General features: G+C 41.8%; 2 protein-coding genes across 8 annotated transcripts in view; both read right to left on the reverse strand.

Moving 5' to 3' along the window:
* The window catches only part of LOC130601147 (multidrug resistance-associated protein 1-like), a 32,071-nt gene extending 29,641 nt beyond the window's left edge, over window positions 1-2,430 (reverse strand). For 4 of the 6 annotated variants that reach the window (XM_057413018.1, XM_057413017.1, XM_057413021.1 and 1 more), the window contains exons 1-2: window positions 2,340-2,430; window positions 955-1,016 (exon numbers count right to left, since the gene is read on the reverse strand). In XM_057413018.1, the coding sequence (XP_057269001.1) occupies window positions 955-1,016; window positions 2,340-2,402 (125 nt within the window). In that variant the 5' untranslated portion in view covers window positions 2,403-2,430. Of the gene's footprint in view, window positions 1-954; window positions 1,017-2,151; window positions 2,170-2,339 lie in introns of those variants that run through there. The other 2 variants (XM_057413019.1, XM_057413020.1) reach the window with 2 other exon arrangements.
* A 2,290-nt stretch (window positions 2,431-4,720) lies between these two features.
* RBM11 (RNA binding motif protein 11) lies at window positions 4,721-13,315 on the reverse strand. 2 transcript variants are annotated; one of them, XM_057413115.1, is made up of 5 exons: window positions 13,198-13,309; window positions 9,019-9,181; window positions 7,976-8,054; window positions 7,157-7,244; window positions 4,721-5,244 (listed from the first exon to the last, which is right to left on the reverse strand). In XM_057413115.1, exons 1-5 carry the CDS (start codon window positions 13,297-13,299, stop codon window positions 4,915-4,917), a joined length of 762 nt encoding a protein of 253 aa, XP_057269098.1. In that variant the 5' UTR covers window positions 13,300-13,309; the 3' UTR covers window positions 4,721-4,914. The 2 variants fall into 2 exon arrangements, 1 of the variants encoding a protein (XP_057269098.1); XR_008972616.1 differs by lacking the exon at window positions 9,019-9,181 and adding an exon at window positions 6,398-6,566 and having other exon boundaries at window positions 5,109-5,244; window positions 7,157-8,054; window positions 13,198-13,315.
* Between the last annotated feature and the right edge of the window lie 1,760 nt (window positions 13,316-15,075).

The raw sequence follows: 15,075 nt of genomic DNA on the forward strand, positions 1-15,075 counted from the left end.
GATTGGTAAAAACCAAAGTTACTCTGAAACTGGTGGTGAACTCCTAATTTCAGCAGGGCCAGAGTTCAACTGAATACTCTGAATCCTTGAAGCAATCTGATCATTTTGTCTCAGTTTATTAACAATAAATACCATTTTCAGGTTTTCCTTAAAATTAATAATATTGAATAAAGCAAGAAACTGTTATATTCCTAAAATGTTTTTTCTCACTTTTAGATTTCTGAACTGTATATATCTGATTCAAAGGATTTTTAAAGAAGAAAAAAGGAAAATGTTTAAAGTGAGTAATGGCCACAAGATGTAACATGAAACTGTTTGAAATAACATCCAAAATATTAACTGATGGGAAGCTGTGTTACTCAACATAGTTGAACTTTCAGTTCCTATTTTTGAGTGGAAACTTTCCCAAGTAAGTGCAGGGACATTGTTGGGCTTTATGAGCAGATGATCTACAGTTACAACGTGGCCTACCATAAAAGAGGGAAGAAAATGAGCATGAAATTGGCTACTTGGAAAAGTCCTTATGTGTACTGCTGAGTATTTATTCCTGGAGACGTATCAAATTGCTGTATCACTACATGGAGTATAAAGGAATCCTTATTTTCATTTTTGTCTATTGGCAGACTTTACACAATAAAAAATGATAGCCTAATTTGGCCTTTTTTGTTGTCCACTGTGACAAGAATATTGTGCTTAGTTACCAAAATGTTAATGTTTTAAATAATGCCATTAGATACAGTGTAAAATGACTGTTAACTACATATAAACAATACTCCACAAAATATTTTAGCATGACCTCTAAAGTCGTAAATTTTGATTTTTGTACAAAAAGCTAACAGCAATCTCAGGCTTAAACCCTGGCTCAAGCCAGAATGATGGTGTGGAACATAAATGTGTGCTCTACAGTTCTGTGAACACCAGTGAACACCAATAGGCAGTTTAGTAAATTCTCACCTGCTAAACCAGGAGTACGTTAACTTACTGAAGAAAAAAACATTCTCTTCAGGGCTGCGATTCTGTTAAAAAAAAAAAAGGTATCAATGTTACTCGAAAGACTGAAAAAAAATAGGTTTTGTTTGTTTGTTTACTAAACAGGCAGTTTTAGGAGCTATTTTATTCTGGGCTATAATAAGGTCTACGTTTCTTTGCCTGTTATCTTCTCCCACCAACACACTCAAACACAAGGCATGAAGGATGAAAGAGATCTACATTCTTATTAGAACAATTTAACTTGGTGTAAGAGGATATCAAGCACCACTTTAGCTTGATTTTACACTATTTACACATACCAAACAGTAAAGCATAGGAGTTGATGATCACTATGGTTCCCTTCCAAATTGAGATATTCTATGTCAAATACAAGCAAACCTTCCTTAAAACTTTGACACTTAAAATCCTGTGGGATTTTTTTTTCCCCAATTTGACAACCTAGCTATTAGAAGTTATCACTGCTAACACCTAAAGAACAGCAAACTCCTTTCAGCCCCTAAGAGATGAAGTACTACTAATTGCACTGTGCACATAAATGAGGAGAACATGAGGTTTGTGCACTGCTGTCAATTTCAGAAGTCACTCGAGGCAAGTGCAATAGAGGTAATCAAATACGAACTCTCCCACGTTTCTTCAGGACTGGATACACCACATTCCAGAGTGACTTCAGCACACCTGAGGGTAAATTCTGTGCCGCAGCAAGCACCGTTCTAAACCCGCTTCTACGGAAGATGCAGTTACAGCTCCCTTCGGCAGGTGGTGCAAAACCCCACCTACCCAAAACGCATGCCGCAGGTGCTCCGAGACCCTGGGTATTTGCCACAGCAATTTTCTTGTGCTTTCTGCGAAAACTCGAATGATTAAACGGCAGTCCACGGTTAACAAACACGCAACAACCGTGCATGCGCTCCTTCGCTAACACCTCGGCTTGTGCACCTACTCACCCTTCGCTATCAGATGTCAATGTTTGCCACGGTTCACACACATACAGCACTGTTTGTTTGAAATACTTCCTTTTACTGTTGAAGAACACAGTCGAAGGCTTGGTCACAAACATTCCCTGCTTTAAACGCTGTTCCTGCTCCTATCTGCGCTGAACGAAACCCTGGCCTAAAGGCTATTCCCTCCTTGCAAATTCGAAGGACGGACCCCAGCACATACCCGCTGTCATTAGCTGCGGGTTTTCTGCATAGCGCTACGGCGAATCCTACATGAACTCCGGCAGGTTCAACGCATCCACCCGCAGCGCCCCGCTTTGCCCCCGGGGCAGCAGGCAGGCCGTGGGGGGAAGGTACCCGCCCTCAGCCCCATCCGTAACACCTCCTCCCGCTCGCCCCCCGCTCTGTCACCCTCGTGCCGGTGGGACTCTGGCGCCCGTAGAAGCCGCTGTGCTTCCCGCGGACGGCGGCCATGGCTCCTTCCCGCGGCCGAAGAACCCGCTGAGGGGGAGAGGCACCGGAGGCGGAGAAGCCGGGGCGCAGCCTCAGCTCCAGCCGCAGGCCCACGCCCAGCCCTCCCCGCAGCCTGGGCCCGGCGAGGCCCGTCCGCTTCCCCACACCCGGAAAGTCCCGGTTGCGGCCCCCGGTGCCCTGGGCGGGCCGTGCGTCAAGGCATCCCACGGCTGCAGAGCGTGTGTGGAAATCGCCGACGGAGCAATACTGATTTGTCCGAAGTTTGGGAGGTTGTAACAGAAATATCTATGTATTGAATTCATGGGATAAAAGAGAGAGAAATGAATGCAAGACCTGTGTGACAGCAGGGAAAGCAGGGTCTCACGGCCAGCCAGTAACATAGGAAATGAAAGGCCAGGACAAATAACAGTGATTTATAATCAGAACTAACATAGAAAACACTCATTTAATATTAATGAAAATTTTCTTAGAGTGACTGAAACAGGAGGTTGAAGAAACATTTGGTCAAGGTCAAGCTGAACTGTGGATTTTTTTATTTCTTAATCATGGTGACGATGTAATTAAAATATCATCAGGGCCCCGACAAAAGTGACGTCTTAACAGATGTATGAAAGAAATTTAGTTTTGGCTAAAGTAATGTTAGCACGTTCACATATGACTTTTTTAACACACTGATGAGTTCTAGCTAAGTGAATACAGAGAGGTGTTAAAAACCGTATCTCCTAGAGGGGGGCGTGGAAGTGGTGGGGAGAAGATTGGGAAGAAGAAAGGTAAGAAAAAAGTATTTCTTCAGAAGAACTGTGTTGATATGTTGTCAGCCATATGCAGTATGATCCTCCTTGACATTCCTTTTGCAGAATATAATTGGACAGAACAGATTATCTTACCTATCCGCTGGGAAAGCCTGGAAGCCTGGTAAGGACACACTAGCACAGACCTGACTAAGCTTCTCCTTTTGTAGACTAACTCTGGTTTGAGCATCCATCCGTTTTCTCCTTTGTCTGATGAACAGATTGGGCAGACCTAACACCTTTCTTAAAATATAAGACATTTTACTTAAGGCACAAACCTTTGTTACATAAAGTTATTTCTAGAGAAGGCTGAATTCAGTTGCTAATGATGTTCCAAGGATGCCATACTGTGGTGTTATAGGAATGCCTCTTAGGCTAAAGAAGTGATGGGCAAATTAAAAGCAGTGTCTTGAGAAAGTGATTTTAATAGCTGTATTTTATCTTGTCAGACAAAAGAGAAATCATTGCAGGCTAAATGCTTTTCAATTTCTGAAAGTCATCTGGGCTTGTAAAACACATCACCTTTAGACCAGTAAATTTGGGTATTCTTTCTCAATACCAGTATAATGATGAAAAGCAAGCCAGCATTATAACCAAGAAAACTGAGTTTAACAAAATCAAAGTCTTTTTTTACTATCAGGGTCAATTTGAAGCCTACATCTGCTCTGAACAGAAGACTTGACTTTAAGCCATATGAAATAGCTGAAAACCAAGTGGTTTGCTTTCTCATTTAATAGGATCTTAAAAGTGTTTCACCTGTACTTGGTATTGCATAAGACAGTATTGGTAAGACAATAGCTCTGCACCTGTCTACAGGCTGAAGGTGGGAGTTGTGAAAGATAAAAAATGGGTCATTTGACTACTTTGATTCATCACATTATGAGACAGTTTATTCTTCCTTTGCTAGGGAAAACTTTCCTTCTTAAGAGGTAGCACCGACTCCACTGACTTATGCTTTTGTGCTGTCATTTAGATGAGATACAAAATTTTTCATTGATTTGTTACAATGAACAGTAAGATTCTCAAATAAGCAAATAAAACACTAGAGAGTAACTTTACAGAAAGATGCATATATTGCACATAATTCTACTCAGTACATAACTGAAGCCATAAAGTACATACATGCATTTTAGTACTGATACATACGTTAAGTCTTGTAGCCAGTGTATTTTACCCTGTAGCCTGTATTTTACTTCAAAGTTACTACTGGAAAAATCCAGTTCCAATAACCACACAAACTGATTCTAACTGAAAGTAACAGCAGAGCTAATTCAGAATAAAGTTACAGTACTTCAGTGACAAGCACATCTCTGATGTTCTCTGATGAATTTCTAGCCTGCTCACATCTTCAGTGGCTCTGGAGAATTCTCACACCAGTCACAGAAATACATTCCATAAGTGATGGACATGATACATATGCTTCATGAGTGGCTGAAATCATGTATTTTCATAAAGTTTCTTTCTGTATTAGTGAAATAATAGCCTTCCATGATTCTTGGGTGAAGAGAGAATTAATGAGGTTTCCTATACCTAAAATAGTACTTTCCTCTTTAAATAGGTTGAGATTAAATAAAGTTATCAGTATCCTTTACGCATAAAACTTTTCAAAAATAATATGAATCTTGAACATTCATTTTTTTAATAAAGTGCAAAGATGAAATATTGCATTCCCCTCAAATAAAAGCAGCAAATAACAAAAAGACTAACCCAGTTACACAGTATTAGTGCCTCTTTCTCTTGGCTTTGCACTTCCTGTATTTTTCGACATTCTTTCTTTGTCTCATTTTGTCACCCTCAGAGCTAGTGTCACTGTCATAACTTTGGTGTTCTCTTTTTCTTTTATAGGTTCTTTGATCCACCTGGTGCCTTCCACAGTGACTTGAGTGTGGCAGGACCATTTCAAAAGAACTCTGTGCAGACTTAAAGTTTGCAGCTTGGTTCTGATAGGGAGAAAAGTGGAAATTTGAAGGCTGTGGTGGAGTCATCTGGTGATAAGGAAATTGTTGAACCATTGGACTCTGTACTGGGTACTGCTGTCCTAAACTGTTCACCTAGAGAAACAGAAACTTCGGTTGTTAACACTGTAAAGAGGAAGTTCTGAAGGGTTTAATGTTGCATGCATTACGGATTATACAATGAAAATACTGATAAATTTTAACACAGATCGTTTGAGAGTAAAACTTACATATTTATTATATCAACTAGTATAGTTAGAAAAAATAGACAATTTTTTAGTGGCATAGTTAGAAGAGAGATATAATCTGATTTAAAATTAAACTGCCAGTTAGTCCTTGTGTAAGGTAATCAAATACGGCATTCCTTTCATTTCTCCATCTGTGTATTTTATAAACATTTGTAACTTCAGTGCCTATTGTTAAAGACGTTATGTAAAGAATGTAAATGTAAATGCACGTTTGCAATTTTTTCTTTTAACCTGGTTTAACTAATTTTAATGTGGAACAAGGCATTCCAATGAGGTATAGTGAATCCAGAGATCAAAGCACATAGAACAATGCAGCAAGTGGCCAGTTTACTGCTCCAGTCCCTAAAGTATTCCAAGAGTCCCTCTCATACAAAATGCACAATCCAAACACAGAAATAGAATTACAAAGGTCAGAAAAGAGTGGCTTTTTATTGACTGGCAGTAACCAGAAAAATGATGGGGAGCATGTGTTATATGTGCAGGCAGACTCCAAGTAACTTGCCTGGCTCACCCAAAGAAAGGTGAGGTAGATTTGTGTAGGTGTACATGTGACAAGACCACTTAACTGCTGAAGCTGCACATGACTATTATTGGAGACATACTGCAATTCCGTCCCTTTTAGGAAGCAGAAAATGGGATGAAGTGGGTTGTGTGTGCTGGTCTGCTGAGCCTGGTCTCTGGGTATACATACTGCATTGTTAATGAGGAGTGAGCTCATTGGTGAGCAGTGCGGGAGACTGAACACTCCCAAGCCTTCCAACCACAGTGGAGGGGATGTGACAAGTCTGTGCATGCACCAGCCCTTCTGAGGCCACAGCCTGGGAAGAAGGGAGGCAGGCCACTACCACATCTGTGCAACAGGGAACAAGCCCTCTCCATTTTCCTGCTCAGATTGCAGCTAGCAAGTGTCATCTATCCAGACTTCACCCTTTCCTCAGTTAAAGAGAGCTGGCCATTCCCCAGTCAGACTGAGCAGCAGCACTGCTGTCCACAGTTGGTACCTCACATTAAATGATGGGTTTCTTCAGTCCTACTGATCCATACTCATCAGATTCAGAAGCTCCATGATGGAAGCGAGTAGGGTTTGGCCCACAGGTTGCCATCTGAAGAGACCTGTTCCCTTGCCTTGTGGAGTATCTCAGCCACAAGAGATTAGGACAGGACCAGAGTCTGTTGGAGTGGAAATGAATACAGGTTTTCACTGTCTACTGCTGTGAAAGTAAATCATGAATGTGAGAACTGCATGGGCATGTAAAGGTTCAGGCCAGAAACTCTAAAACTGTTGCTGCCCTAACTTGAGCAGTGGTGATTTTCTGGATGAGGTTTAGGTTTGGTTTTAGGACATTTCAAACTTCTGCTGGGTATTTCTGAATTGAGTAGAAGAGCTAAGAGGTTCCATGACTGAAATAGCTGTATATGAAGAAGCTATTGCTCGCATGGTTGTAATTTTACTGGATTAGCTTGACTCAGCAAGGGGATTTGATTTAGACCACAGTACAGGAGAGAGCTCTCTCTGTAGACTTGGACATTTTTAGCCTCCTTAACTTTTAAAACATTCCTGCTGTAAGAAAATGCTTTGGTAGATCCCCTATTATGATAGTACGCTTAAGTGCTAAAATAAATAGACCTAATACAGTCAACGTTAGCAGCCTAGATCCCATTTTGAGCCATTAAATAAGTACCATTGTTTGCAGAAATGCAGAATACAGTCAATATAATAAAAAAATCTCCCAAATTTTTAACTTTTAACACAAACTCACCATCTTTGGAAAGCCCGAGTATTCACAAGGTGGACTATTGTTCACTGGAAAAGGAGTAATTGGAGGGCTTCCATACAGCTCTTGATATCTAGGAAAAACAATCAAATGTACAAAGACTAGATGTCCACCACATACTGCTTACCACAGTGCTGAGACTTAACTCTTGGGCCCTAATGAGAATATCCAAGAGGAGAACTGAGATATTAGCAACTGGACTTGCATGAAAAAAACATGATAAAACAAAGAAAATATACTCAAAAGCTCAAGTAATGAGTAATCCTCACATGTACTTTAGTGCAGATATAGAAGGGTTCTAGATTTCATCATGGAAGTTTAACTTCCACAGAGAGTTCTGTCACACTTGAAAATGTTGAGACATTGAAAAATACTGAATCTAGGGTGTTCAGACTTCCATTGTAACAGGTGTATACCTGTGCATTTATATGTGCATGACAGCTGCTTATAGGTATACACACAAAAAATACAGATATAAACTCAGTGGGGTTTGAAAATATTGTCAATTGTCAGACTTTTTCCCCCACCAACTGCAAATATTGTAAGTACAAACAGCATATTTCAGTATTTTCTTATGGCCCTGTATCTAGCAGAAACAGAGTAGAAAGTTCAAGCTAACTGAACCTCTGGCAAGCTGAACAACCTAATGTTAACTACAGCCCATTCTGCAAGTCAGCAAGGATGCAATTAAAGCATCAACAGCTGTTTTAATGAAGAGCTTGAAGATTGCTCTACCACATAACTGATTTTCTTTAGGAAACTTCTTTAAAATCATTGAGTTTATTCACAGGTGATCTTTGTTACCTATATGAAGGTGAATGTAAGTCAGTATAGTTCTCAAAACCACGTTTAGGGTTGTTCTGTTCTGCTGAGTGAGAACTCCCTGTAGATAAGACAAGAGCATAATGACTATTCAGTTACAACTATTCAGTTAACAAGCTAAAACCACAGGAAGTGTTCTGTGGCATCTGTACTGTGCTAGTATATATAAGGTAGTATATAAAGGTTTGCCTTTTATATATAAGTATATGTAATGTAGTATATAAAGTATTTGCCATTTTTTGGTGAATGCTTTATAGCATCATTTTACTGCTTGAAAACATTCATTTAGCATTTACTCAATAACAGAAGCATAAATCAGGGTGTTGAAGTAACCAAGATCAGAGTAATTCCCATTCAGTTACAGACACAGGACATGCTTCTGACTTTAGGAACTTCAGCAATTGTATTTAAAGCCAGCAATTGCTCTCTACAGCCTGAAAAGCAAGGAGTGGCACAGTGCCCAGTGGGAACATGAGTCCTTAGTGTTTAGTTTGCAAACAGTGCCTGATCATTAGCTTTCTAGAAAGTTTATTTTCATAAACATAAAATAAAGGATGTGACTCTGATTCGACTACATGCTTTGAACTATAATCCCTTCAATTTAAAACAACAGCTCTGATAAGCCTGTGGCTTTAGTATAAAAGCTGTCAAACAGCTTGATAGTCGCTGCACCCACTGAATCAAGGCTTTGTGCCAGACTGAAAATTAAAGACACACCCTGATTCCTAAATGTAATCTGGTGTGAAAACCTGTCTTGCTATGTTTTTCATACAGTGTGGTCTGAGCTGGCTTGCAAGTTAAGGCTGTTCTGAGCCCAACAACTGTATTCTCTTAATAAACAAAAAATACAAACACTGAATCCTCCCCTATACAAAAGCCACAAAAAGTTTTTGTTTCTTGAAAAAATGGACTGTAATTTGTTCCAGCTATAAATCAACATCTTTGTAAAAGCCTCTAGGATTCAAAAATAGTCATTAAAACTAAAACATTCACAAAGACTTAATCATTGAGATTACTAAACGTACCAAACCGAAACTGCACTCTAATTGGTCTTCCATACAAACGGATTCCATTCAGCAAAGCTACTGCATAAGGCACTGATTCTTTGTGCTTAAAACAGACAAATCCAAAAGACTTAGGTTTTCCTTCTTTATCCTTACAAATCGTCACTTTGATTAGTGGTCCAGCCTGAAAGAAATCTGTATTATTTTCTCATAGAAATTAACAGAGATTGACACTTCATTCTGTTCTAATGGTTTCATAATGATGTGTATTTTGCCATAGTCAGAGTGTAAATTTCTCCATAGAAGAATCTTCATTTTTAAAAGATGTCTCTCCACATTCCCCAAACTCAAATTCTGAGCCTTCTACAAACAAAAATCAGCTCCGCAAATGTTAAAAGGGAACGAAGCATCAGCCCATGGATGATGCTGAGTCTTTAATAATCAGATTTTTTTGCTTATTTTTAAAATACACTGACAGCTGCTGCAATAGGGAAGACTAATTTACTTATTCCATAGCAGAAATCATCTTAATGCATGTGCAGCTGCTAGTACAATTATTAGAGGGCTGCTTTGCACCGCTAACGTAACTAAGCAAACTGATAATATCAGCTATGTAAAAGTGACCTGATCCATAAATATGCTTTACTCGTGCTTAAATTCCTAAAGTGGTCAGCATCAGCACTGTCAAAAGTGCTGAAAGTCAAAACACAGCACTGCACCAGCTACCAAGAAGAAGAAACATGACTGCTACTGCTGAACCCAGGACAGGGAATACAAAGCTGAATAGAGAGTAGAGCTTCTGGAACCACCACAAAAAAGTTTTCTGTACTGCCTAACCCTCCTTACAACTACATAGCAAGGAATCAGGAGACCCCCTGATTCATCTCACTACAGCTGACATACTGGGTTTGTGCCTGCAAAATCCCATCCACAAAACAAAATCCCCAAACCACACTCTTTGGCTGAAGTACCTTCAGTGAAAAGTCCCGACTATGCCTACACGTAACATTTTAATCCTTGCATAGTACTTCTAGGACAAAATTAAAGCAGTGATACCCTGAATACTGTCTCCATTTCAAAGAAACTCTCATTTTCTTAATGGATATCAAAGATGAATTTTCCCTCCACGAGATGGAGTCAGTGCGTTAGTCATGGAATGAACAGCTTCTCATCAAAACAAACTACGTGTCTGTATGGCTGATTTAGCAGAGCAAAAAGAGAAAAAAGAAGCGGCCAACAGCAGTCTCCTGCCACAGCTCTGGAGTGTTAAGAATGCCACAGATTAACTTTAGGAGGATACAGTATGAGAAATGAAGGCCACGTAAGTTACAAAAAAATCCAGCAGCAAAAAAAACACTGAATGTCTAAATTACTGTAGTAGATGGAGAATTCATTGTTCTGAATCAAAACCCAGCAGTTATCAGGAGAACTGCCTTCCACTACTGCTACTGATACAATAGGTGCTTTGCAGTAAAAGTTACTCAGAAGTCATCTGTAGCTTCAGGCAAACACAAGTTAACTCCTAACAGCTTTACAGCAATTAAACTGCATAAACAGTTAAACATTCAAAATAAATATAGGGCATATGCTCAGATAAAGAAAATAAGCCACAGAAAGCCGTGTACTTTATTGTTCTGCATCTCCTAGGATTCCTCTCAAACAACAAATCTGCAGTTTGCTTTGAGCATTCAAAGTGATGATGTGCAGCCATCTCCCTTATTATAGCCTCCATGTTGTCAGACTGAAGATACTCAGGATTGTTGTCTGTGATAATAATGTTTGATTGCTTCATGCTTTTGCCAGCTGTGCATGAACTAAACCCTCAATTAAATAAGATGCTTTTACTAAAAAATGAAACACCCCCACCCCGCCAACGCTGGTGAAAATAGGGAATTCATGTAGACAAACACAAAGGATCAAAGATAACACACTGTTTTTATTAGTGGTGCAGAGGGCGATCAGGTATACAGCAATGGATACTACATAGGCTGTCCTGTGCAGGGAATCTTTAAAATGTTGATCTCATCTTTCCAAATATCTGGAAGTTTGCTGGGGTCTTTTGGTTGTTTGTTTTTTTTTTTCTTTGTTTGGGTGTTTGTTTCTGGTTTATTATTTTGGTTGGTTGGGTTGGGGGCTTGTTTATTTTAAAGAAGGGATTTCAGTAAGATTCTGAACATTTATTTTTGCTTGAATTGGCTCCTTCAGGTGTTTTTGTTGCTGTTTTGCACTACACTGCATTTTTTTAAATTACATATATCCAGTCTTCTGGTTAATATTTGCCTAATGAGGATGATCTGGTTCTTCAAGAACTACAAATGACAAACTCGAATCCTTTGCTGATTGTTCTTTTAAATAGGTAGTCTTCCTGTTCATAAAGAAAAATATTAATAGTTTAGAAGTACTAGATAGTTGCTCATAATTTGATGAGGGGAAAAGCTACAGGTCTGGAGTGCATCTTTAGGACCATGGCATAGGAGGAATATTGAACTCCGTACTTCCCAAGAAAGGGCAGTACTGCAGTGAGCAGCACATGCTGTTGCAGCAAAAGACAGAGAAACCCGATGGAGAATAAGGTGAACAGAACAAAAAAATCAAAATAGGTGTTATCAGGATGACCTAAAGACTCAGATAAAAGTCAGCAGTTGGGTGAGTGCTGCAGATTATGCAGAAAAGTCATGAAAAACCTCATCTGGGAGCATCCACTTATTTTTACCACTTTTGTACCAGAAATTGTATGGAATTAGTCATGTCCTCTGCTAAGATAAGCTTTCTTTACCCAAGATTTGCAGTTAAACAGCAGACTGCTGTTTAGTGTTGGAAACAGGTAGGAATACTGCAGAGAAAATAAGGGGGGCAGGAAGAGAAGAAACAAATATTTCTTTGCTAATTTCAGGGAAAAGTCAAAAACTGAAAGCTAGGAATATAAGGGAACACAGGTAGCAACCCAAAGGGCTGGAACATACCAAACAAAAAGGCCTTTCAATGAAAATACTGGTTAACGAGACAAATAGCAGATTAATCAGTGGAATAAAACTGGTGAGTAGAACTAGTCCTGATTAGCAAATGAAATAGCAAGAGAACAGATGATTCTGCCCACCTCTTGTTTTTGCACTCTTTATTTTCTGAACTCACCAGAAGGAAGCAAGATTCATTCTGAGACAGAGGCAATCAGTGCATTGGTAGAAGCAAGTTTATCACTGTGCTGTCAGATAAAATGCCCAGTCAGTCTGGGACCTTTTAACTTGACAGAGGATTGCTAGATCATGCCAGGAGAAAAAAAAAATAAATAAATAAATAAATAAACCAAACACATCATAAACAACTTCAGGAAAAACCCATGATCAGCAACTACTGTCATCATACGTCTTGTCATTTGATGCTTGCACTAGCGATGTAATGTTCTCTTCTCTGAATATCCTCCCCATTTTCCTTACTACTATCAGGTTAATAAACCTGGTTTAGCCAGAGATGCTGTCAATGTGAGATCAAAACTGAGGCCAACTCAGTGTCTTAACATTTTCTGTCTTCCTTGGCGTACTTTATTTCCACAGAGAATTAAGCTCAGGTTTGAAACAGGGCCAGCTACATAGTATTTCCCCCCAGCTCCATGAAAAAACCACCAATGGATTTTTTATTATCTTCTCATGCATCAAAACATAAACCATTCTGATATAAAGGTCATTTGTGGGTGGAAGTCCAGAGCCTCACCTGCACATCATTCCTAACAGTGCCGTGTTAATTCTATTAGCCTTGCTCAGCACATTTTCAGGTTTTACACTACTTTTTCCTAATTAAATTCCTGACCAAAACCTTCTTGCTCAGAATATTTTAAAGAAAGTGTAAAAACCACTTAGTTTGTTTTGTTGTTTTTTTTTCCTGGGGATTTTAAGAACATCTTTACGTTATTTAACTTCCTCACCAACTGCGGCACCAAACCTTGCACTTCGCGAGCAGGCTAAAACCAGACGTGCGCGGTGGCCTGGGCACGGCAGGACCGGCCTAGAGCCCCGGCCGGCGGTTTCGCTCTTTACCAGCCGAACTCCACGCTGCGTTCCAACGGCGAACGATGCCACTCCCCACCGCGGAGCTGCAGGGCCCGCGGACCGATCTCACCCGCGCACGGCCCCGGCGACACCCCGTCCGCCGCGCCCGGCTGCGGCGCTGCCCGGCCCCGCCCCGCCCCGGGGGCCCGCCCTCCACCTGCAGGAAGAGCTCGTAGAGGATCTCCTCCCGCACGCGGCTCTCCAGGTTCCCCACGAACAGCGTCTGGTCCACCTCCTCGCACCGCCCCGGGGACGACATGGCGGCGCCGCCCTCCCCGCCGCGGGAGGGGACGGGGGAAGAGCCCGGTGGAAGCGTCCGCAGCTGCCGTAAAGCGCTCCGCGATGGGGCGCGTTGCTAGGGAGCGGCCTCGGTGTCCTAGCAACACGACAGGGCCATCGCGCTGGCGGCGGCGCGGTTCGAGCGAGGGGAGGCACGGCACACCGCAGCGCAGCACGGCACCGCACCGCACCGCACAGCGCGGCGGTGGTGATGGTGGCGTGCGCCTCGGTCTTGCATTTGCACAGTTTCCAGGCTGTTTAACTGCAGTGTTTAAGGAGATATTGTGCAAGTCTGTCAGGGGCTTTTCACTTGATCCAGCCATTAAAGATCCAAGAAAAAGGCAGACTGTTTTTACATAACGCTGACGTGATTAAAACAAAAGTTTCTTACCAGTGTTTAAGGTTAACCTGCAGCATAGTGCACAGAGGGTAATGCTGTGAAGGTGCAATATGTCCTGTCTTGGCAACAGCATAAGGCAGGAGTCTGGAATCATTTCCCCCTCACACAAAGTTCCCTCCAAAAGCATATGGCAGTACAGGGAGCACTCACATGATGCCAGGAAGAAGACAGTTTACTGTTACCCATTGTGTCAGTGGCTTTTAAAACCTGTACATGCACTGAAAGCTTCCAATAAACCCAAACGTGAAACGAGCACAAGTGAGTTGCCAGTGCAAACTGTGTCAGAAGCCAACTACACAGCACTGGACGTCAGCCCATGGTCACGGACCTGGGCCAGCACACAGATGAAGCAGTACAGGACAGGTGCCCAGCAGCAGGCTTCAGAGCATTAGCATCCATGCACATAGCTCATAGGAATGTGGTCAGAGAGCCTCCTGCACACACAACCCAGTCTGTCAAGCAGATTCTCCATCTGAAGTTGTATGAAGACAACTGTCACTCCCACAGCCATTCTCTACAACACATGAGCACTCACCATCTCCCAAAGGCAGACGCAGACCAGACCACCAGAAGGTCAGATGAGCACACTATCCAAACACAGGGAGCTGAAGGTGCCTGCGTGAAGTGTGGGCGAGTACAGACCATCTGGCTGCATTAAAAGGCAGATTGTGAGAGGAAGCAGCAAGCTGAGAGAGGGCTGAATAAGTTGTCTTGTAGGGAAGAACAGCGACTGGAGAAGGGTAGTGTCTTTCACTGAGCCAAAAAGGCAGGGAGAAGCGGGGCTGGGGACTGAGCTACCGAACTAATGCCCCAGTGCAGTCAGCAGCCACTCGGTGATAATCACGGCAAGCCGTGGCAGCACAGCAGCAGCAATCCTCTTCCTCTCTGTACACACTCTCCCCTTGGAAGCCTCTCCATGTAGTTCCTAATGAGCTCCTGGAACACCTCCAGAACAGCTTTCATGTTACTGGTGGCCTTTTCCTAAGCTGACTTCCTCCTCACCAGGGCAATGAAGAGAGCAGCCAATGTTTCCAGTCCACCCTTTACCTGGACTCATGGCATAAGGAGGATAGCGAGCTAGAGGATGAAAGGGGAGAACACATCCTTGTTCAGCTAGAGAGAAGGCAGCATTACGGCCAGCTGGAGACAGGACACATAGAAGCTGTATGGGGAGTAGCAGCAGGATGGAGCAGTAGAGCAGACAAGCACAGCCTGATCTGACCCTAGCAAGAGGCTAAGCAGGCATTGAATCAACATCTTTCACAGCTAAAAGGGTGCCCCAAACAACTGGCTATGCAGGGGTGCTTCCAGTTTACTGAACTGCAGATTCTTTCCCCAGCAATGCCACACTTGCAC

Source organism: Pezoporus wallicus, unplaced genomic scaffold (assembly GCF_028554395.1).
Source record: "Pezoporus wallicus isolate ANWC-B61680 ecotype Strahan unplaced genomic scaffold, APGP_CSIRO_Pwel_v1 contig_6484, whole genome shotgun sequence".
Lineage (NCBI taxonomy): Eukaryota > Metazoa > Chordata > Aves > Psittaciformes > Psittacidae > Pezoporus > Pezoporus wallicus.